Here is a 24,627-nt window from a genome sequence, read left to right as displayed (position 1 = left end):
CGAATATATATGTATATATATTTGTTGAAAATTAACAAAAAAAGTACTTACAGTTCAAAGAAGGCAAGACGTTGGAAAAGCTGTTGACACTAAGAACACTAAACACTGTATGACCGCAGCAGAATTCGGAGCGACTTTTATATTATCAGAAGAATCGATTATGATAATCGATTATTAGTAAAAACATGAAATGCTACTGGCTAACTAAAAGTGACGTCATACCCAAGGGTGGGAGATATTAGTTAGTTACTGACCAATACAAACAAGGCATGCTCAGACATGCAAGTTGAGCAATATTAAGCCATATACAAATAATGAGATAAATAAAGAAGAGTTAATTAAAACTTATATATATTTTATTAATAAGTTCAAAGTTCAATTTACATTTAACTTCATAATAACAAAAAAAATGATTAAAGTGAAAGAGGCAGCTGGCTACATGTCCGGACTTGTTGGAGCATGTACAGGTAAGTTAACCATTCAATAAAACGGAAATAATATGAGTCATCCTATTGAGACTACCACGATATGTTCATACAGGTTTGTATGTAAACGGAAGATATGGTAATTAGTTAAGGTTGCAACAAGTTGCGTCATAATAAGTTCAAATTTTATTTAATTTAAAAAAAAAATATGTATTTGGGTGCAATTGCCTTCTGTATTAAGGTCTCACACAATTTACTGGAGTTTGCGCATGCGCAGATGATTAAGTTAGCAGTGTAAAACATATTCTTATTTAAATGGCAGTGGTTATATATATATATATTACTTGAATTAAGAAATAAATCGATATTAATCAATACATATAGTCGATGTGATAATCGATAGGAATAATCGATATTGCAACTGCCTTCTGTATTGCGATCTAACACAATTGACTGTAGTTTACGCACGCGCAATTGATTAAGTTAGCAGTGTAAATTATTTTCTTATTTAAACCAGCTGGTACAATTGACTAAGGTTTACGCATGCGCAGTTGATTAAGTTAACAGTGTAAAACATATTGCTATTTAAACAGCAGTGGTTATATGTATTATTATATTAAGAAATATATCGATATTAATCAATACATATAATCGATAGGAATAATCGATATTGCAACTGCCTGCTGTATTAAGGTATCATACAATTTACTAGTATATGCGCATGCGCAGATGAGTATGTTAGCAGTGTAAATTATTTTTCTTATTTAAAAAAAAAACAGCTGTTGGCATATATATAAATTAACAGGTTTGATAAAAGCTGTGGAAGGGAAAGAGGGGCTTGCTACAGAGACCTGTCCAGAGAGGTAATCATTTGGAAAAAAAGATGCAATTCTATTGGCTAGTTAGAGTGTGACGTAATTGTGATGGGGGTTAATGCTAGTAATAGCTGGACTGCGATACTGCGGGTTTAGTTTTGTGAGAGTTGCGTCATCAGCAGCGGAAGCAGTCCAGGTGGAGAGGTAAGTAAATAATTTTTCTATTACCTAAAGTGAGGTTATCCATTTTTATTTAAGCTGAATATTTTTGTGATAGTGGGGGTAATTTTAAAAAAATTCTTGGTGAGGGGGGTTAGATTTATTAAAAAAAATAATTTCAAGTTAAAACGTAAGAGAACATTCAAAACTAGAGTAAGCGAGACTACCATTGTGGCCGACTGGTGCAGATGACGTGTCTACCAGCACGAAGGTTGTAGGATCGAATCCCAGGTAAGTAAAAATAATTAAAATAAAAAAAAATCACCCTCCTGTCTATCAATGGTTGAAGGGGGTGGAGGTATGTTTCATCGGCTGGTACGAGGTCCGCCATCTTGTGTACTACAGCTGTTAGAAGAGACGCCATCTTGTACGAGGAGCTTAGGAGGCCAACGAATACGACGACCTAGAAGTGGTGGGAGCGGAGGGGTAAAGGTAGGTGTCATGTGATAGAAGTAGGGCTAGGGTGGGGGTAAAGAGATGTCGTTGAGTACCTGATTGGTCGATTAAGAAGAGTGGGGGTAAAGGTGGTGTCATCGAATTCGCTGATTAGTCGATTAAAAAGGGTGGGGTGGGGTAGGGGGCGTGGTCTCAACCCTCGTCGAAATCGATGATTGGTCAATAAGGAGTGGGTGGGGGTAGGGGAGGGGGGTGGGATGGCTGCTATTTTGTATTTTAGGTGCGCCAGGATCGGCAAATCCTCTCTACTACTTTTGTTTTCACTAGATTTAAATTATCAGCCGCTTGTTTAATATTCTGAATCAAAGCGTTACACATTTCCTCCGCAGACAGATTTTCAAATTCGTTTAAGTTAGGGAATAAGCTAATATACACTTCTAAACTATCGTCACTTCATTCCAACAATTGTTTAGTACCCTCTATTGTATCATACAGGTGATGCACTTATATCATCAATAAATAGAATACAGGCAAGATGGTCGGATATAACAAAAGAGTGTGATACAATCATATCTTTAATTTTATATACTCCCTGACAGTTAGCCCAAATTAAGTCTGGTGCTGCACCCATTAGCGCCTATGAACGTAAAATTTCCTTCACGATCACTTAAACTTCTACTATTAGTCAAGTAAAATCCAAACATTTTCATACTATTCATTAATTCTGAACCCCTTTTGTTTTCAATTAAGTCACATGAATACCTATTAGCATGCAATTCGGAATTTTCGATAACATATATGTATGTCATCATTGTCCAGTTCCCCTACTCTACAATTAAAGTCCCCACCGTATATATTTCTAAATCGGAAAATTTGTCACAAATTTGTAGCAAGCTATCGTAAAACATTTCCAATACAAATTCGATGTTATCGCTTGGTCTGAAATAGACACTACCTATTATCATTTCAGAGTTACATACCATAACTTTTATAATTATCCAAAAGAGGGAAATTTCTAATACTTCACATTTGAATTCTTTCTTAATATAAATCATTAGGCCTCCGCTTGGGCGACCTTTAGATTTTTCCTTTATTGCCCTGGCTGTAATTAAATTATAATTTTGCAAATATGTAAGGGGTTTGGGCTCATTAATTAACCAACTTTCTGACAAACAGATAACATCGAATGACTGAAATTCTATACATTCCGTTTTGTCTAAGTTAAACATATTATTAAAGCCGTTTATATTAAGAAACGCTACTTTTAGAAATATTGTTTTAGAATACTGTTCAGTTGTATTACTCTTTTCATGCTTTCTATTTTTTGGATAATGGGGTGTTAGTTGCTATTCCGAAATAGGCCTATCCCTTGACGTTTTTACCTTTTTCAATACCTGCTCTAGTTTGTTTCGACCTGGTGTGTTCAGCCATTGAATTAATTGGCTAGTTCTCGGCGTAGAGGGGCGGCTGGAGTTTTCTGTCTGCGATGTTTCCTTTTCACTTCCTTGCTTCCTTGTAGATCTTTTTTTTGGCGTTATTTTTTTCTTCTTCTGCGATGTTTTGGTAGCTCCACTGGCATTCACTATATCTTCATAGAAAAATTTATTTGAGTTGACAACAACATAATCGTAACGCATCTTCGTATCTTCACCTTTTTCTTTAGCCAGTTGGTAATATTTATATAAAACTCTTCTTTCTTCTCTAATTTCTTTGGGGAAGTCCTCCGTTACAACCAAATTTGTTCCTTTTAAACTAAATCTCTTATACAAAACCTCGTGACTTTTTTTTCACTTTCAAATCTAATCAACAAAGTGGGCTTATTAGGACTGTATCCCAGCTTACGAATATAAGTAATGTCAAATTCCAAACAACTAACTTCTAATTTAGAATTAAATACTTGTACAGTTTCTGATAACATATCCTTCATATTATCGGACTCGATCTTTAAACCGTACAACACCAAATTTTTTGCTCGAGCTTCTTTTTCTAATATTTTACTTTTATACTCTGTTTCTTATTTAACTTTTTTAGTTCGGTGCACCCTTTTTTTATCGTTGTTATCTTCTTTTCCATTAAGTCGAACTTTTTATTTGTTTCAGCCAACATATTTTTAATTTCGTCGTTTTTTTTATGTTGTCATCAACACTAATTTTTAATGAACTGATTGCGCGAAAAATCTTTTCTAAATCAGTCATCTTACCAGATTAAATATGTGTAAGAAAAACAAATATTATTGACTGACAGCAGGCAGATTATTCTGCGATGGCACCAAGGTAATCTTTTGTGGATAAGTTCACTTTTAATATTTACCTTTAATAAACAGTAATTACCTGGAGGGGGTAACTCCGATACAAGCCGTATCCCCACCCAGACCACGCCTTCACATAAATTTCGCCAAAGTTAAATCCACGCTGTTGAAGCAACTTACGCTACACCGGATGAGCGAAGGCGAAACGGTAAGGGAACACCTGAATAAGTTTTTTGATGTGGTCGATAAACTTGGAGAGATGGGAGTCACAATAAATGCAGATCTTCTGACAATTAGTTGCTTTATAGTCTTCCTAATAGATTCGAAAACTTTCGATGTGCGATTGAATCGCGAGATACATTGCCAACACCGGAGGCGTTACGCATCAAGATTATAGAAGAATCGGATGCCAGATGCGCAGGAAACAAGCAATCAGAATCAAATGCCATGTATGCACAGAAACAAAAGAAATTCAACAATAAAGCCAAGGTGAAGTTAAAAATATAATAGTTCTAAAAGATTTAAATTCCAATGTTACCGATGTAAGAAATTCGGTCATAAGGGTAAAGATTGCCGAAGTAAATTTAAACAGTTTACTAGGAAAGCTGAAGATGCAAAAGTTGTGGATTTATTCTTATCGGAGGCACTTCATTCACCAGAAGAAAAGGCTAGGTGGTGCTTAGATAGTGGTGCTACTTAACATTTGTGTGACAAAATAGATAAATTCACAAGTTTATGCGGAAATCGGCCGAATAAAACCAATCTTGCGAATGATTCCTCAACCGATGTTACTGCGAAAGTAACTGTTAGGTTTGTAACCGGAAGTTCAAGTAAAGAGAGAAACGTAGTGCTGAAAAACGCTTTACATATGCCAGATCTGCGCACGAATTTATTATCTGTGGCGAAGATTACGGATAACAATTTAGAAGTTCTATTCAAGATGGACTGTGCACTGATCATGGATAAAAATCAAGTTAAAATAAAGGCTAAACGTTTGGGTGATTTATACTTCGTGGATGAAAATGTGGAATCTGTGTGTAACACCGTTCGTGAAGATTCGAATAATAAACTGATGTTGTGGCATCGTCGTTTGGAGCATATTAATTTTAGAGACCTAAACGAAGCCTGCAAGAAAGGTGTAATCAGGGGCAGTGATCTTAAAAATACAAATCAGAATGTGAAATTTGTCTTCAAGGAAAAATGACTCGTTCAACATTTCCTAAATATTCAAATAAAGAAGTGGATGTTGTAGAAATCATTCATTCGGATTTGTTTGGACCTGTACGAGTGGAATCTCATGGAAAATCTAAATACATGGTCATATTTACTGATGAAAGAACAAGATGGACAGAAGTTCGATTTCTTCGGTATAAAAACGATTTATTAAAAGTTTTTAAAGAATTCGTTAATTTGGTCGAAAATCAGAAGAATAAGAAAATAAAGTTTCTTCAAAGTGATAATGGAAAGGAATATGTTAATGATGAATTCGATGCGTTTTTTAAAGGAACGCGGAATTAGAAGAAGACTCACAGTTCCTTACACACCGGAACAGAATGGAATATGTGAGAGGAAAAATAGAATTCTTCTCAATGCTAGATGTCTATTAATCCAGTCTGGCCTTCAAGATAAGTTTTGGGCTGAAGCTGTAAATACAACGAACTACATAAGAAACAGATGTCCCACAAGCAAAGCGGTTTAACTCCGTATGAAGCTTGGACAGGAAGAAAACCCATTATTAAATATTTCAAGAGATTTGGATGTCGTTCATATTTTTTAGATTCTAGACCTTCACGAGGAAAGCTTGAACCTAGAGGAATGAGCGGAATATTTTTAGGGTATTCAGAAGAATCAAAAGAATATAGAATATGGCTAACAAATGAGAAGAAAATTATAATTACCCGAGATGTGAAATTTATTGATGATTCTAAGATATCATAGCTACCTACGCAGACGATTTAATCTTACTAGCAGACAGCCCCATAGACTTGCAAAAAAAAATAAATGTTCTTCAGTCATACTGTGAAACTAATGGTCTAACAGTTAATGTGAATAAGACCAAGATTGTAATTTTCCATAAGAGCCCGTACCAGAAAAAACATTCACAATTCTTCATCTATGATCAACCAATAGAAATTAAAAAATCTTTTGTCTACATAGGTTTTACGTTTTCAAGTACTGGACTCTTCAAACAATCTGCAGACGCTCAAATATCTAAAAGTTTTTCCGCTTTTGGTTCCGCAAAAGCTGTAATCAACAAAACGTCAGCAAACTCTTGGCCAGTCTCCCAGAAACTACTACACTCCATTATCCTCTCCATACTATTATATAGTGCAGAAGTATGGTCGCTACCTTACCTGGATAAAATAGAAGCAGTACCACCAAGGTTCTACAAATCTATATTACGCCTACCACTGTCTACTCCTCACCATTTCATCCGCCTAGAAACTCAAGATTATGTTCTACACTACCAAGTATTCTCCAGGACAATTAATTGGCTAATAAAATTGTTATTAATGCCACCGGATAGATATCCAAGAATATGCTATAATCGCTTCTTAATTCTGGATTCACTACACCCTAACTTGAAAACTAATTGGATCACCCAGATCAAGCAATTGTTTTACTCCATAAATAGAACAGAAATTTTCAACTCTCAAGATCCTTTTCTTATCATGCAATATAGATCTGAAATCGTTGAGGCGTTGGTGGAAAGAAGGACACAGATAGATATCAACAGAGCCAATATATCTTCCTACAATGAAGATTTCTCTCAGTTATACCCCTTTGCATTCCTTTGCATTCCTGGGCAAGTCATTTTCAAGCTCTTCTTAACCCTTCCTCTGTGTCGGTCTCCATTCTATACGCTGAACCTTATTCGGTTTGTTCTACTTTGGACTCCCCCTTTACTATGTAATTATTTACATTTTAATATGAGCTTCGATAAAATTCGTTTAGCATGTCAGCTCCGACTAGCCAGTGCAAAAGAAATCAAAATCTTTACAAAACATTTCAACTGTGCCATAGACTGTACCGAAGAATGTCACGTGTGTGGCTGCCAAGAAGCCGAAACCCTTCTTCATGTACTTTGGCAATGTCCAGCTTATCAACCACTGAGAGATCTTTATCTGAAAGACTACAGCTCCGATATTCTTCTCATGACCTCACAAAACTCCGTCAGTTCTGTTTATCAGCACTTTTTAAATGTTATAAAAATTCGCTCAAACATTCTCAATACTTAATTAATTCTTTATTAATAACTCATTAATAACTTAGATTAAAAAACAAATAATTGTTAAATTAATAACTATATTGTTTTCCGATCTGTTCAAGTTTAATTACTACAAATTTCATTACGGCAACCAAAAGAAAAGTTAAATAAATTATTTTTATTTTACCAAGGAATTTTGATGTTTTGGTAACTAAAAGAAGTGATATAATTTTTATTTTTACTTAAATGTATATTTATTATATTTATTTAAATCATTGCAAACATTATTATTGTAATAATTTATCATAATCAACAACATGATACTATTAGCTTCTTATTTTCATATTATTATTTTTTTTACTTTTTAGTATTACATTTTCTGTAATCTCAAGTATGTTTTAAGTTCATTTCAAAGTAAATTTCCTTTCCATAAATTGATATGTAAAATCTTTTTTTGTTTCTCTTTAAATTTAATTTCAATTTAAAGGTTGTGTGTAAAACCATTATGTTATTATAATCTAGATGATAGTGACAAACTCTTGTAAAAATGTTTAACTTTTGTACAATAAAGATTAATAATAATAATAATAAAGATATCACAACTCGCACCTAAAAGTTATCGTAGTTGGGGATCTTAATGCTAGAGTGGGAGACTCACAGGTTTTCCCTGAGGATCTCTTTATGGATCTCTCTGATTGTGTGCCTAAAAGAAACTCTAAGGATAAGGTTCTGAACGCCAATGGTAAAAGGTTATTGGAACTGTGTGATAATAATGACCTTGTCATATTGAATGGGCGTTCTCAGGATGATCCGGAGGGTGAGTATACTTTTATTGGTCCGCAAGGTTGTTCCGTTATTGATTTTTGCTGTGTGGCTCGCGATATTGTAACTTTGCTTGCTAACTTCAGAGTTTTGTCTGAATTTTTTTCAGACCATCTTCCTTTGTATTTTTCCGTGTCTGTTAGCTCTTGTCCTCCTCCGTCTTCCCTTCCGCTCCTCCCACAGTTAGTTTGGCAGGAACACAAGGCTGAGGCTTATAAAAATAAGTTAGAATCATTAGTAATGCATGTCAACTCCTTCTCTTCATTTCCTCAAGATTACCTAGATTTTTTTGTGAATGCTATTAAAGCCTCTTACCCTTCTGATTCCTCAGCTTCCTCGTTTATTAATTCTCGCCGTAAAAAGCCTTGGTTTGACTGTCATTGTTTGCATGCAAGAGCCAAAGCCTTTAAACTGCTTAATCTTTTTCGAAAAACGGATTCCTTCATTGTTAAGGATGCCTATATAGAGGCCGTAAGCTCTTACAAGGTGTTATGTCTTAGGAAGAAGAAAGAATTTTATGTCTCTGCTGCTGTACAGTTGCAGTTAGCTAAGGATTCCAAGGATTTTTGGCGTTTGGTGAAATACTTTAAAGGTAAACGCTTTATCTGTGGAAATAATATACCTTTGCATTCCTGGGCAAGTCATTTTCAAGCTCTTCTTAACCCTTCCTCTGTGTCGGTCTCCATTCTATACGCTGAACCTTATTCGGTTTGTTCTACTTTGGACTCCCCCTTTACTATAGAAGAACTTCATTCGGTAATTTCCAATTTAAATAATAACAAAGCCCCGGGTTGTGACCGGGTCCCTTACGATTTTTACAAAAATGCCCCCCGTATCTTTCTCGAAAAGCTTTTATCATTTTACAATTACATTTTTGATTTGGGTGTCACTCCTTCTTCTTTTAGTAAGTCGCTGATATTTCCACTTTTCAAAAAAGGGGATCTTGATGATGTCACAAATTATCGGGGTATTTCTTGTATTGACGCTGTTGCTAAAATATTTTCTTCTCTTCTGCTACGTCGAATTGAATCTTTTGTATCTGAGAAGGATCTTCTCAGCGAATTTCAAGCGGGCTTCCGTAGAGGATATTCGACCATTGATAACCTTTTTGTTTTGACTAACATCATTAATCTAAAGTTTTTACATAAGGGTCAGAAATTATTTTGTTTTGTTTATAGACTTAAGGGCGGCCTTCGACACTGTTGACCGTAATGCATTGTTTTACAAACTGTGTAATTTGGGGCTGTCCTCTAAGGTGGTGACAATCCTGAAAGTGCTCTTTGAGGGAACTGTTTCGGCTGTAAGGGGGACTAATGGAGTTTCGGATTTTTTCCCAGTAACTTCTGGACTCAGACAGGGTTGTATCCTAAGCCCTCTCTTGTTTTCCCTCTTTCTGGATGATCTCCCCCATGTCTTGGAAAGTGGTGTTTGGGTGGGAGGCACCAAAGTTAAGGTTTTAATGTATGCGGATGACGTTGTGTTGTTGGCCGACCATCCCCTGGGATTGCAGAGAAATATTAATTTGTTTGAGGAGTTTTGTACACAATGGAACCTGACGGTTAACCTTTCTAAGTCCAAGGTCATGGTTTTTAGAAGGGGCGGTAGATTGGCTCAAAAGGATCGTTGGTCATATGGAGGTTCTATAATTGAAATTGTTAGGGACTACAAGTACTTAGGGATTAATTTGACTCCGCGTCTTTCCTATGTTCCGCATTTACTTCAGGTTGTCTCCACTGCGAAACAGGGGCTCAACAGCATCTGGTCGGATTTTATGTCGCAGAATCAGGTGCCACTGACAGCGAAATATAAGTTATTTAATTCGATTTCTTGGTCGATCCTCTGTTACGCTTGCCAAATTTGGGGGTACCAAAGGTATGAGATTGTTGAAAGAGTGCTGAGGTTTTTTATAAAAAAATTGTTTCGTTTGCCGAGTTCTACCCCTAATTATATGGTGTATCTGGAAACTTCTGTTGAATTAATTTTAGTTTTTACGTTGAGGCTTCATTTCAAATATGTCTTGAAATCCCTGCAGCTTCCAGATAACCGCCTGCCTAAAGTTTCTGCCTTGGAAGTAATTAGGCATAATTCTTCCTGGTTTGTCCACTGGAATGTACTCTGTAGTAAATATGATTGCTCATTTAATTTTAGCAATAGTAACATGGCTGATTGGAAGCTCTTTTTCTCCACGTTACTTTCAGCTATCGCATCCCGCTCCCGGGAGGAGGCCGTAGTGTCGGCCCAAGCTTCAGACCGCTTTTTACTGTACAAGGTTCTTAGTCACAGCTCCCCTACGATGGACATATTAGTTGAAAAAGTTCCGAAGTACCCTCTACGAACTGCGTTGGTTTCTTAAGTTAAGGTGTGAGTTGTTGTGGTTAAATTATACCCCTTGGCTAGAGCGTCCTATAGTGATGTGTTCATTATGTAATTCTCGTGCCAGGGAAGATGTTTTTCATTTTGTCACCGAGTGCACCATACTAGTCGAGCTCAGACTGCTTTACATGGGTTGCCGGTCCCTAACCAGACCGCAACTTATAACAATTCTGAATGGCACCACTATTCAGCCGATTGTTCAGTTTGCCCGCCACGCCTGGGCTTACAGATATCAATTAGTGCAGGCCTTTAATTTCTAAGCCCTAAAACAACTTGTTTTCTTCAATGTTAGCTTTATTAATAAAAAATAAAAATAAAAGGAAAAAAAAATTGTTTTATCTGTTTATTGTGTTCATTATTATTTAATTTTAAATTGTATTCTTTACTTTTTTATCTGTATTTCATTATTTTCTATATGTTAAGCATTTTCTGTCTAAAGTTTTTTCCATTTTCACGTTATTTGCATTTTTAGTTGTAATAAGTGTGTTCTTTTTTGATATGTATCTTTTTTATTTTATGTTTGAGGCAAATTTTTTATTTTTTATTTCTTTTTTCCTTTATCTTCTTTTTTCTTTCAATTTTACTTTTTATTTCTTTTCTTAATTTTCAGTTTGTAAATTCTAATTAAGTTTGTAATTCTAAATATTAGCGACCTCCGGCAGACGGATTTTCCATGCCGTATGGTACTTTTTACTATACTCTTGTATTTTTTTTATTTGTTAAATAAAGTATTATTATTATTATTATTATTAATAAAGATATCATAGCTAAGAGTAAAGGTAGTGGTTCAATATTTGAAGCCAGTTACGAACATGAAAATAATTTAAAAGAATTCTCTGAAACCGAATTTAAAGTTGTTCAAATGAATCTTGACAACGAAAATATGGAACTTGTAAATGATGAGAGCATTGATGAACTTAAAGAGCAGAGCACAATAAAAAGAGGACGTGGTAGACCTAAAGTGATAAGAACAGGGTTGAGGGGAAGACATCGTAAACTCTACAATGTAACACCTGTTATTGAGGAAGAAGAACCCGAAGTTAACACCTCAACATTAGAAGAAGAAGTCTTATTCTCAGAAATTCCAATTGATCAGGCTTCAAATGGCCCATTTTCCAAGGAGTGGTACAAAGCTATCGCTACTGAGGTATCATCGATACTAAAAATTAAGACATGGGATCTAGTTGATCGAAACAATGTTGGACAGGTGATAGATAGGAATTAGAATTGTATTAACTAATAAGTACAACTCAACTGGTGTTCTAGAGAGGAGAAAAGCACGTCTTCTGGCACAGGGATTTTCACAAAGGCCTGGAGTTCATTTTGATCAAGCACATGCGCACATGGCCACAGGGCCAGATTAAGTTCGGTCAGGTTGTTAACTGCTATATCTGCTCAATATAATTTGTTTATAAATCAATTAGATGTTAAAACCGCATATTTAAATGCAGAGTTAGAAGAAGAGATTTATATGGAACCCCAAATATTTAAAAGAAGTGTTGAAAATAATTAAAAAAGACGTTGGAACAAATAAAGAGATTAGAAATAGCGCTAGTGAAACGTTATCATTATCACAGTTTAACAACGGTGGCTAGTTTGTCGTCTGAGAAAGGCTCTATATAGTTTAAAATAAGCCGGAAGGAATAGGTATTTTAAATTAGATTATGTGTTAAGGCGATTAGGAGCCGAACCTATTGATTGTGATCCTTGTTTATATCGTCCAAATAAGGGGAAGATTGCAACATTAGTGTTGCACGAGAAACGAGACAAATCTCGGTCTCGGTACCGAGACCGAGACGAGACTTGAGCAACCGAGACCGAGATGAGACATTATATATACTTCGTCGAGAAATCTCGGTCTCGTCTCGGTTTTTCAAATATTAATTTTTAGCTACAAAATTATAAGATTGTGTTCTTTACTAATAAATAATCATTACGGGTATTGTTGGATCCTCGCAAGGAGGTGCGGCCCCCCTTGTGGGAAATTTAGGTTGATGCAGTGGAGGGTTGGCTGCATTGGAGGTCTGGAAGGAGAAAGGGACTGCGTACGTGACCAAGCTCAGGCAGTTGTCCTTGACTTCACAAGGAAGTGAGAAGTGTCGTTCTCGTCAAGTGTAATTCTTTGTCTATATAGCGTCATTGCGCCAAGTTTGTTGTGTTTTTTACAAATTGTCAATGTGCTCTTGGTTTAACCAGCGTAGTCTGCCTGGAGTTAATCTATTAATACAAGTATCAGTGGAGAATAACTCCCTTTCTGACATTATTGTCATTTATGTTGTCTTGGCATATAATTGCCCCCTCAATTGTAAAGGCATTAAATCTGTAAGTGAAAACATTGTACGTACCTATTTGTACTCCCATGTGGAGAGATTTCCCTTGTCGCCAGGCAAGAAAATTGTAAAGTTGTTCGCATTAACATTCCCTCCGTCAGGAAGGATAAACTGTGTAGTTGTCAATTGCATGTTGTCTAGCCAATTGGTATTGTATCATCAATAAATACTTGTTATTTTTTGTAAGGCTTTGGCGAAGGTATTTTGGGTGGCTGTGGCGTCCACCAAGTCGCCTTAGCACTTGCCTGTGCGTTTTGTTGTCGTATGTACACTATTTTTAATTTCCCTGTTGTCATTTTATAGACTGAAACAGCCTTTGTGTTGCTGGTAACTACTATTATTTGAAAGTATATATATATATCTGATTTAGCCAGGCTCAGATGTAAATGTGTTTAGCTGATACATTCAATTCAATTTGTTTTTAAATTACTGTTAATTTTAAATAGAGATAGTTTGTTTTGTTTTGTATTGGTTGTAATTATAATATTAGCTCAAGTGTATGCTCACACACACATAGTGTATACAAGTGTATACACATATATTTGTATAATTGACCCAGTCAGCTTTAGATGTAAATGTGTTTAGTTGACACATTCAATTCAATTTGTTTTTAAATTACTTTTATCTTTGAATAGAAATAGTTTTTGCGTTGGTTGTAATCATACATTATTTTATGGTATTCGTGTTGCCTGTAGTCAGGCCATTGATTAATTTTATTTGTTTACATCTAGCTTATTGTAAACTGTTGCCCGTTTTTGTCGTGCACCTCCCCCTTGATTAAAATGGAAGAACAAATTCAAGCTACTCCTCCACTGTCGCCAGTCTCTCCCAGTCCCCCCAAGTTGGAAGAAACGCCTCGAGTTCAGTCACAGTCAGATCGCAGTTCTGACATACATGCAGTCAGATGCAGACATTTGATAGCTAGATTAGATAGTTGGTCGCGAAGGGTCCGTGACCTGTCCCCTAGTTCCCCCCATGCCTTGGAGCTCAGTCATCAGTACTCTTCCATGTTCTCCTTGCTGTCCCAGACTGTGGACAGGGAAGCATGGGAGTGGCTGCGCGCCCTGCCCCCAGAAGTCAGTAGTCCCCTCGCTTTATCCCTGTCTGAAAGCCATGAGCTAGCTGAATCAACGCAGCTAGCCATTATAATGCCCTTATTGGCCACAGCTCCCCCTGGCCACTCTGACTCGATGTGTCAAGGTTCTCCTGTCACAGTGACGGACGAGTCTATTATCGAATTAGCCCGACGGCAACTTCGAGAATTGGTCATTCCCAATATAACCCCTTTTAATGGAGATGTCCTGCAATACAAAAGTTTCAAATCGACCTTCACGTCTGAGGTCCACAAGTTATCCCTGTCTGCCGCCAAGCGGCTTGACGCCCTCAGATCCTCCTTGAGGGGCCCCCCTTTATCCATCATACAGAACGCTCAGTCCTCCGAGGAAGGCTATGCCTACGCGTGGGAAATACTCGATTCCAGATATGAGGGTAAGCTGCGCATCGCCAGTGCCATCATGGAGACATTCCTGCAGTTCCCTGGTGAGGACCCCAGCATTGACAACTGTATAGCATGGCTGTCACGCCGACAGATCATGTTAGATCAATGCGAGATTCCGCATCCCCTGGACTTCCTACTTTGTCATGTCACTCTCTCCGTCCTCTCCCCTGCCCTTCAAGAGGAATTTAGGAAGAAATATTTAGGATCCTTTGATTCACTTCCTACCAGCTCTCAGGTCCTGGATTTTCTAAAGGACCAGGAAGACAGGTTCTCGCCAAAATTAACCTTTGGTCAATCCTTCTCCAACCCTGTTGTACAGCCCACTCCTAGACACAGTTCTCCTTCTCCTTCCCCTTTACCTCAACCTCGTCCTGCTTCTCCCGTTCAGGGGATCCAGGTGGAGGCGCTCTCTTCTCCCAAACAGTTAAAAGGGTACACACCCTAATCGGTACGTTTCGTTCCCCGCCCCCCAAGGAGGCCTGTATCATCCTCATCACCACCTCCAGTTCATCCGCCGACTCCTTCCACCTCTCGTGCCCCAGTTTCCTCAACCTCTACGTCTCTCCAATGCTACGTGTGCGGGAATTCGCACCGTATGTCGAAGTGTGCTGACTACTTGAACATGTCAGTTACTGACAGGTGGAGCTTAGTGGTGAATAAAAATTTGTGCGTCAATTGTCTTTCCGCCAACCACTCCGTGGCTCGATGTCCATGCCAGGTCGGATGCGCAAAATGCCACGGGGAACACCACACTTCTCTACACCCCCCTCCACCTTCCACGAGTTTGAGTCAGAGAAGAGCACGTGCGGTTGACATTCCGCCACTAATGTCCCTGCAGACCCATCGGCCCCCAAAATCTAGAGTTCTAATGAAAAGGGCGCCCTCCCCGGGCCTCCCTGATTCTCCTCCCCCGTTTCCTCGGCGTTCCCTTCTTCCCCCCAGCTCTTTCGAATCTCACTTGTCTTTAGGCCAAGCCAGGGACTCTGAGTCTCGCCCTACGTCATCATCCTCCTCAGATAGTCTGCCCCCCGTACTTCCTATCACTTATTTTGGCCGCCACCCAGCACCATCCCCACAGCCAGAACAATAGGTTCTTGGCAGGCGCGATACCCCTTCATTGTCTAATTTCGTCTTCTGCCGTCGAAGATACTGTCGTCAATGTCATGCGACGAAATCCTTACGGATATCAATTGTTAAGTCCTTCCCATCAGACATGTCAGTCTCCCCCACTGCCCTGGTGCATCTTCTTGGAGGGGATGGCCAGTGGTATCGCGCTCGTGCCCTGCTGGATTCAGGCAGTGAGATCAACTTAATGACTAAAGCTTTTGCCAAGGAAAGCAAATTGACTTATAACCCCATGTCAGGCGGTGTTCGTGGCATAGGGGGCAATATTGCCACCCAAGTCGTGGGTCAGGTATCGACCAATTTAAGACAAGCCCCTCCTTTTGCCCAACTCAAAATCGCTTTCCGCGTAGTTACCAAGACTGTCCCAGATGCACCATCCTCCTATTTTCCTGTCAAGGATTGGTCGCATCTAATAGACAAACCTTTAGCCGACTCAACCTTTAATGAACCAAGGCCAGTGGATGTGGTCTTCTCAGCCTCAGTCTTTGATGCCATCGATCTCAGTAAGATAATTCGTTCCCAAAATGGTTCCCCTAACGCAAGATTGACCACTCTTGGTTGGATCATGTCTGGTCCCTTGAGTAGCTTCCCCACGAGAAGGGTTCGGTTTGACTCCTCCGTCAAGGACAGCAGGTCCAATTCTAAATTATATCGGACCTATTATAAAATTTTATTCAAGCATAAGTATGGCCAATTGACACCCCCTAAGATATCTTTTAACCAGTCTATCCCAGAAGATGAGCCTTCGATCGGCAACACTCCTAGTAACTCTGAGTCTGAGCCAATTGTCCCTTGTGACAACCCTCAAGAGTCAGACCAGCCCAGCTTACCCAGTTTGTCAGCATCCTCCCCGCAAATCCTATCCTCTTCCTCACAGGAAGCAAATCTTCAAGTACCTCCTCGTCCCATTGTAGCTAGTCAACTCCCCTCACCGAAACCACAACGTTCAATTAGAACGCGGCGTCCACTGCAAATTATAATAACTCCTCCTACTACCATACCTACTGCGGAAGACATTCCCTCTGAAGGTTCCGCTCTACCTGTCAATCTCTCTTTAGTCAATCCTGTGTCGGCAATTTCTTTTAAACCAACAGTACTTCGCCTCAGCTCTGGAAAAGCTTCACCACCTATTCCGCACCCCCCTGACTTAGTCTTGTCCCGTCTCATGGAAAAAATGTTCGCCCTGGAGGAAGTATCTGAAGTCTCGCCCCTTACGCCAGAGGAGTTGAAGGCCGAAGAGTGCTTCTCTAAGTCCCACTCTCGACTCCCTGATGGTAGTTTTTCAGTAGCACTACCGCTCAAAACCAGTCCTTGTTGTCTCGGCGAGTCTAGAAAGGTTGCTTTAAAGCGCCTTCTTCAGACTGAGTCTCGCCATGCGAAGTCTCCACATCTCCGCCCTCCCTACGTCGAGTTCATGCGAGACTACCTAGAGTCGCTACCTACATGGAGCTAGCTCCTCCCCTAAAGTTGGGTCAAGTCACTTATTACATACCCCATCACGCGGTACATCGCCCAGATGACCCCCCGGAGAAGATCAGAGTTGTCTTCAATGCCTCTCAGAAGTCCTCATCAGGCGTTTTCCTCAATGAGCTCTTACTTCCTGGTCCCAAGTTGCAACTCGACATTTGGAAGGTCGTTACCCGATTCAGATCTGACAAGTGGGTGTTCACTGCTGACATTCGTCAGATGTTTCGGCAGATACAACATCCACCGGAAGATAGAGACTTATTGCGTATCCTATGGCGATTTGACACCAGCCAACCGGTTCAGGAGTACCGTTTGTGCACTGTCACCTATGGAACCACGTCAGCTCCCTACTTAGCATGTCGCGTCCTTCAGGAATTAGCTCTTACTTCTCAGGCTTCCCTCTCCCTGGCATCTGAGATACTACGTGACCGCACCTATGTAGATGATATTTCTGGGAGAGGCCTTACTTTAGAAGCGGCATTGCAATCCAGAGATCAGTTAATCAAATTATTGAGTCAGGCTCAAATTGAACTCAGAAAATGGGCATCAAATCACCCACAATTGTTAAGTGAAATACCCTCTGAGCATCTTCTCCCTGCCATGTCCTCAGTCTGTTTGGAGAACGATGAGGAGTCGCAATTGAAAATTCTGGGACTTTGTTGGAACCCTTCTCAAGATTACTTCCATTTTCTGATTCGTTCTGTTCCTAGTGTTCAAACCAAAAGACAACTAGCCAGTCAGATTGCCAAGGTCTTTGACCCCTTGGGATGGCTAATTCCCATAACAGTTTTTGCGCGTGCAATATTTAGAATAGTCTGTCAAGCCTCGATTGATTGGGATGATCCCCTGCCCTCATCAATTGCCCAGGAATGGGGTCAGTTTGCTGTTTCCTTGCCTGATCTGTCCAAAATTCGCATACCTAGATTTTTGTCCTAACCCAATCCTAAGTGTTATTTAGTGGGTTTCGCTGACGCGTCTGAGCGAGCCTATGCGGCCGTGGTCTACCTGGTGTCCCAGTCTGAGAACACTGTCATTAGCCTGGTCATGTCCAAAGCCAGAATGGCCCCCATGAAACCTGTCACGCTCCCTCGTCTGGAGCTCTGTGCGGCCCACCCACTTGCCCTTACGATTCACAAAGTCAGTCTGCTGTTCCCTCAGATAACCACCCAAAATATCTTAGCCTTTTCTGATTCGACCATTGCCCTTGCCTGGATCACAGCAACTCCACCTCCGCATTGGAAAGTGTTCGTGGGTAATAGAGTAGCGGCTATTTCGGAAAAGGTTCCCGCCTCGCAATGGTTCCACATTTCGTCCTCACAAAACCCCGCTGACTGTGCCTCATGTGGACTGCGACCCCAAGAATTAGTGAGCCACCCGTTATGGTGGGAAGGTCCCTCTTGGCTGAAATCAAACCACGAGTCATGGCCCCTTGGGCAAGTGAGGGCCGATTTGTCTGACCCTGTCGTAGGAGCAGAAATTCGCTCCCAGGCCCTAATGTGTCAAGTGTAATGTCCTGCCCTGAGGAATTGGAGTCTAAATTTTCCAGTCTGTATACGCTGCAGAATGTAGTGGCCTGGTGCCAGCGATTTGCACACAATACTAGAAATCCAGTACATCGGATGTCAGGCCCATTGAATGTAAAGGAACGCAGTGAAGCCCTGCGAGTTCTAATTGTCCGAGCCCAGCAGCACTCGCTTACTGAGGAAATTGAAGACGCTCAGTCCCCCCGGCCTAGTCAAAACCTTAGGCTTTTTTGCACCCTGATGGCGTGTTGCGAGTTGGAGGGAGATTAAGACTGGCCGACATCCCTGAATCGCAGAAGCACCCTGCCTTGTTGCCCTCGCAACACTCCCTTACTGCCTTGATTATACAGGAAGCCCACATCTCCAATCTTCATGTAGGCCCTACTGCCACCCACGCTTTACTTCGAAACCGATACTGGATTACCAATGGAAAAAACGTGGTTCGACGGCAGTTGTCATCTTGTAATAAATGTTTTAACATTAAACCATCACCTTTCAACCCTATCATGGGGCAACTGCCTGAAGGAAGAGCCAGTGCTTCACCACCCTTCACGACTACGGGCATTGACTACGCAGGCCCCTTCAGTGTGAAAATTGCGTCACTACGTTCCGCCAAGGTCCTCCAATGCTACCTCGCCATCTTCATCTGTTTTTCGACCAAGGCCATTCATTTAGAATTGGTTACCGACCTCACTACTCAGGCTTTTCTGGCTGCCTTGAATCGTTTCATCGCTAGGCGCGGCGTGCCCAGCCACATATGGTCAGACAATGGCACAAATTTCGTAGGTGCGACCAGAAAACTTAAAGAGATATCTGCCCTGCTGAATGATAGTCAGACACAGGAGGCCATATTAAGAGAGTCCGGCAGGAGAGGTGTAGAATGGCATTTCATACCACCTAGAGCGCCATACTTTGGAGGATTATGGGAGGCCGCTGTCAAGTCTACAAAGCGCTTGCTAAAGGTGACCCTGGACCTACAAGAACCAACCATGGAGTGTTTACTCACAATTATCTGCCAAGTGGAGGCCATCTTAAATTCCCGGCCACTCACAACCGTTTCATCTTCGCCAGATGATTTACAAGTGCTGACGCCAGGTCACTTTCTTATTATGCGGCCAATGACTGCCCTTCCTACCGACGGTTCATTAACTCCCCGCACAGCGCTTCGCTCCAAGTGGACCATGGCACAATTTACAGTCAACCAGTTCTGGAAGAGGTGGCACAAGGAGTACCTCCTTGAGCAGCAAGCCATGCTCAAGTGGCATTCACCATCCTTCCCAGCGGCAGAAGGAGAAGTGGTGGCCATTATGGACTACAACCTTCCTCTGTTGCAGTGGTCCTTAGGCCGGATCACCAAGCTACATTATGGCCGAGATAACGTGGCCAGGGTGGCCGAGGTGAAGACGGCGTCCGGAGTTATCAGCCGCCCTGTCAGGAAGCTGTGCCCTCTCCCAAATCAGTAAGTGGGACTCAGGCGAGTCCACTGCGGGGGAGGATGTTGGATCCTCGCAAGGAGGTGCGGCCCCCCTTGTGGGAAATTTAGGTTGATGCAGTGGAGGGTTGGCTGCATTGGAGGTCTGGAAGGAGAAAGGGACTGCGTACGTGACCAAGCTCAGGCAGTTGTCCTTGACTTCACAAGGAAGTGAGAAGTGTCGTTCTCGTCAAGTGTAATTCTTTGTCTATATAGCGTCATTGCGCCAAGTTTGTTGTGTTTTTTACAAATTGTCAATGTGCTCTTGGTTTAACCAGCGTAGTCTGCCTGGAGTTAATCTATTAATACAAGTATCAGTGGAGAATAACTCCCTTTCTGACATTATTGTCATTTATGTTGTCTTGGCATATAATTGCCCCTCAATCGTAAAGGCCTTAATTCTGTAAGTGAAAACATTGTACGTACCTATTTGTACTCCCATGTGGAGAGATTTCCCTTGTCGCCAGGCAAGAAAATTGTAAAGTTGTTCGCATTAACATTCCCTCCGTCAGGAAGGATAAACTGTGTAGTTGTCAATTGCATGTTGTCTAGCCAATTGGTATTGTATCATCAATAAATACTTGTTATTTTTTGTAAGGCTTTGGCGAAGGTATTTTGGGTGGCTGTGGCGTCCACCACATTTTATTTCTCCTCCTTTCAATACAACATAATTAGACTAAACTGCTCTCCCACATTTCGTCCTCGCCTTGGACATTTCATTTAGCCCTCTTCGAATATTTTTCAGGTATTTAATTAATTATTAAAAGATACGATTTTATTATATATGTTCAATAATACTACATCTATTTGACTTCGAATTACTTAAGTAAAGTAAGCAAAGTAATCGCCTATTTTTTCAGGCGGGGCTTTACGCCCAACTACCAATTAGGTGTCGCAGACGGAGGCGACTAGCAAACATACTTTACTGTAAATTTCTTTTATTATCCATTAAATAAAATCCAAGGCCTAAGACCGGGGATCGAACCCAGTACCACCACAATACATATTAGCTTCGCAGGTCTCGCCTTTACCGCTCGGCTTCCGTGGCGGCCCTTCGAATTACCTAATTTTTACATAAATTCACTAAATTTCACTATTCATATCATTCATTCATTCAATTTCATAAATTTCACTATTAATAATCTAATACTTTGAACTTAAGATATTATTTGAATTATATTTTAGAATTAGTGAATTTGAAAAAAAAGACTATGAAAAATGTTGGAAGGAGGAGGGGAGATTAGAGAGACAAAAGGGCATTAAAAGCAGAGATTGGGAGAGCAGACTGGAAAAGGAGAATTATGAATGATAAACTAATATTAAAGGTTGGGAAGAGTGGGAGACGCCACCAACACTCAGAATACCTTTGACACAAATACCACAATATATTATTTTATTAAAAAAGATTATAATTTTACAGTCATTTACAAGGTAATACCAATTGAGGTACAAGAAAACAGACAGATACAACGCAAAAGTAATAAAGAGCAATGTCTCTTTATAGTCAAATATAATGCCCACAGGGACACCTGATTTAACAATTGTTTTAATACACCAGACAGTATAATACATGATGGACAAATGTCTATAATTGATTTCTGTACTGCCAGACACTGCACTTGATTTAATAATAATTTCAATATACCAGACAGTATATTACAGGAACAAATGTCCATCATTAGTTACAATAAATAAACATATATATATATATATATATATATATATATATATATATATATATTACAGGTGGTTGAAAGGCAACATAATCATGGTCATAACCAATTCAGTATTGAATTTTAACACAAAGAAACGTGCACGAGGTTTTTAAGACCTGACGGGAAAGAAGCCAACATGGCGGCACAGTCACACTTATACACTACTGCCCATAAAGGCACTTGACACTCCTGGCTCTGTTGAGTGCCCAAGGACAACTGAACGAACTCCCAGGCACAAGCTGGAGCCCCCTCTCCTTCCTCTTCTCCTATTCGGCCAACTGGGCCATGGTGCGCTATCAGCGCCAAAAGACAAATTCTAGGCAGGGGGGCCGCACATCCTTTCGAGGATTGAACAGACTATCTATGCATCTAAAAAATATTGCCACAAAATTTCGTTTTTAAGATACTCTTTGCCAAAGCATTGATACATAAAAAAACATTTACTGAGTCAGAAGTTAGAGAAGATCTTCTATGGTCATTATCAACGCAGCTTGCGCAAATAATCTTTCAGATGGCACTGAAGTTGCACAGATACTAAAAATATCTTTCGTCATTCTAGACAAATTTTTGAAGGAATTCTCAAGTGTTTTCTACCATTCTAAAATGTCAACGTCTACTGGTGCTTGGTCTAATTTGGTATAATTAATTATTTCTGTCTTCCATGCTTCGGTGATATTTGCTGATTTTTGAGCAAATGGTGCAAAAATATTGATGCAGTCGTCGTCGTCGTCAAAAGGTGAATCATCAGATTCCTTATCTTCACCAACAGCCATAACTAATGTAGCGGGAAGTTTGTGGGAGGTGTATTTTTTATTTCACGAATCGACTTGATATAGGAAGCAGATATGATATTTGGGTATTTCATGTGTCTAGTTTTTAACATCTTTTTGAAATTATCTAAAGATATATAACAATAATAGTAACATATGATGCATTGAAGTGTAAGTAGTTGTCTTCTTTTACACACATTTTTTTTTCTTTATATCAATACCAATATATAAATTAAAATAATTATTAGAAAATAATAACATTTTTTGAAAAGATTATTAATAGCAAACCATTTTTAATACTTAAACAAAAATTCAAAAAACTGAGGTATATCGACTAGTCCGAGACCGAGACCGAGATATCTCGACGAGACCGAGACCGAGACTGAATAAAGTCTCGCCTCGTCTCGGTCTCGTGCAGTACTATGCAACATTAATACTTACGTATGTTGATGACATATTAATTGCATCACCAAATAAGGAAATTATATCAAAAATAACTAAAAGTCTCTTAAAAGAGTTCGAAGTAAAGGACATAGGTCAAGTTAGTTATTGTTTGGGTATACGTAGAGTTCCTATGTGAACGTAATAAAATAACTCTATGGCAAAGAAGTTTTATAAAAGATCTACTTGAAAGATATGGCATGGCAAACGCTAATCCTGTCAAAACCCCGATGAATACCAATGTAAAATTATCCAAACCAGAAGGGCCACCATCTGACGGGGATATGAAGCTCCCATATAGAGAACTTATAGGTGCGTTAACCTACCTAGTGTTAGCCACCAGACCTGATATAAGCTATTCTGTTAGCCGCTTAGGTCAATTTAATAATTGTTACACCAAAGAGCACTGGGTTGCCGCTAAACGTGTCTTAAGATATCTAAAGGGTACAGCGGATGTCGGAATAACTTATGTGTCTGACAAGAAGCCGTTAGTTGGTTATGTGGAGGCTGACTGGGCTGGGAATACTGACGGTAGAAGATCATGTACTGGATTTATATTTATGTATTCAGGAGGACCTATATCCTGGGATTCCAAGAAACAAAGAACAGTGGCTCTAAGTTCGACTGAAGCGGAATTCATGAGTATGACAGAAGCTGTTAAGGAGAGTATTTATCTTCAAAGGATCTTTGGCGAAGTTGGTTGTGAAGTCTCCGAACCAATTACGCTATTCAATGATGATAAGGGCGCGCTTAAGCTAGCTGAGAATCCAGTGACTCACAACAGGACTAAGCATATTGATTTGAGATATTGCTTCATTAGAGATCCGATTAAAGATGAGCTGGTTGAAGTTAAGCATAAGGAAACAAAGAACATGCTGGCTGATTTATAAACTAAAGGACTTCCGGGGCCGAAGCATCTGTACCTGATGGAGATGATTGGAATTCGTGAAGTTCCAACCAAGACTTGAGGGGAAGTGTTAAGGATATAAAATATTTAGTGTTAGCAAGACTTGGTTGGCACTATTGGAAGAGTTAGGCAAAGGGAGAAGCTGCTGTGCGTTTCCTATGTCTAATCTATTATATCAATATTGTGTTATACTCTGTGCAGTATATACAAGCCTTTATGATAAAGTTTGATTCTTAAAATGTGTTTAATTATGATTATTATAATATAACCCTTATTGTTTATTGTGTTTTTACTGTATATACTCTTAATTTCCCCCTTTAACTCTGACTGCCCTGTACATCTAAAGGTTTTCTGAGTGTTTTCCCAAGTTTCGACACCATGAAAAATATATGACTATATAAGAAAAATATATAAGGCTTATATAAAAATATATAAGGGACAAATAGACCTTTCTACGCAATTTCGGAGAGGAACACAAATAAAATAAAATGACATCAAATAAAGGAAAGGAAAGGATGGGGGACGCCACCAACACTCAGAATACCTTAACAGATTTATACAAATACAATAAAAATTTTATTTTACAACTTTGAACTCATACAAAACGGATCATGACCCAATTACTTAAAACTGACTTAGTTAGACTTACAGGTTTTCTGACTTAATTAGACTCAAATTGACTTAACACAAAACAACAAAAGAAAACGAAATTTACATCGTTCAACCGGGCGGCTAAAAGGTTGTCCAGCCCTCTGCTGCCTCATTTTCATTTTAATTTGTTTCAATTTTTTGGGGTGGGGCGGAATCACTTTTTTTTTAAATAGGGATTTGAATCAACTCGTTCCACCATCGGATTCGTTCCAGTGGACCGAGT

The 24,627-nt window shown here is 39.6% G+C and overlaps 3 protein-coding genes across 3 annotated transcripts; all 3 read left to right on the top strand.

Moving 5' to 3' along the window:
• The first annotated feature begins 17,145 nt into the window (after positions 1-17,145).
• LOC141452006 (uncharacterized) lies at positions 17,146-17,862 on the top strand. Its single transcript, XM_074123827.1, has one exon. It carries the CDS (start codon positions 17,146-17,148, stop codon positions 17,860-17,862), a length of 717 nt encoding a protein of 238 aa, XP_073979928.1.
• A 1,093-nt stretch (positions 17,863-18,955) lies between these two features.
• Positions 18,956-19,912, top strand: LOC141452005 (uncharacterized). The gene has a single exon (XM_074123826.1). It carries the CDS (start codon positions 18,956-18,958, stop codon positions 19,910-19,912), a length of 957 nt encoding a protein of 318 aa, XP_073979927.1.
• A 3,134-nt stretch (positions 19,913-23,046) lies between these two features.
• LOC141452004 (uncharacterized) lies at positions 23,047-23,736 on the top strand. The gene has a single exon (XM_074123825.1). It carries the CDS (start codon positions 23,047-23,049, stop codon positions 23,734-23,736), a length of 690 nt encoding a protein of 229 aa, XP_073979926.1.
• Positions 23,737-24,627: the final 891 nt, after the last annotated feature.

The sequence above is a fragment of the Rhodnius prolixus genome, unplaced genomic scaffold (assembly GCF_049639745.1).
Source record: "Rhodnius prolixus isolate KJV_2025 unplaced genomic scaffold, Rpr scaffold_26, whole genome shotgun sequence".
Lineage (NCBI taxonomy): Eukaryota > Metazoa > Arthropoda > Insecta > Hemiptera > Reduviidae > Rhodnius > Rhodnius prolixus.
The sequence above is the reverse complement of the archived record's forward strand: the minus strand, read 5'-3'. Positions and strand labels throughout refer to the sequence as shown.

Excerpts from the sequence above, each read along its gene's own strand:
- LOC141452005 (XM_074123826.1), top strand. The coding sequence starts at position 18,956 with ATGGGGCAACTGCCTGAAGGAAGAGCCAGTGCTTCACCACCCTTCACG.
- LOC141452006 (XM_074123827.1), top strand. The coding sequence starts at position 17,146 with ATGTTTCGGCAGATACAACATCCACCGGAAGATAGAGACTTATTGCGT.
- LOC141452004 (XM_074123825.1), top strand. The coding sequence starts at position 23,047 with ATGGCAAACGCTAATCCTGTCAAAACCCCGATGAATACCAATGTAAAA.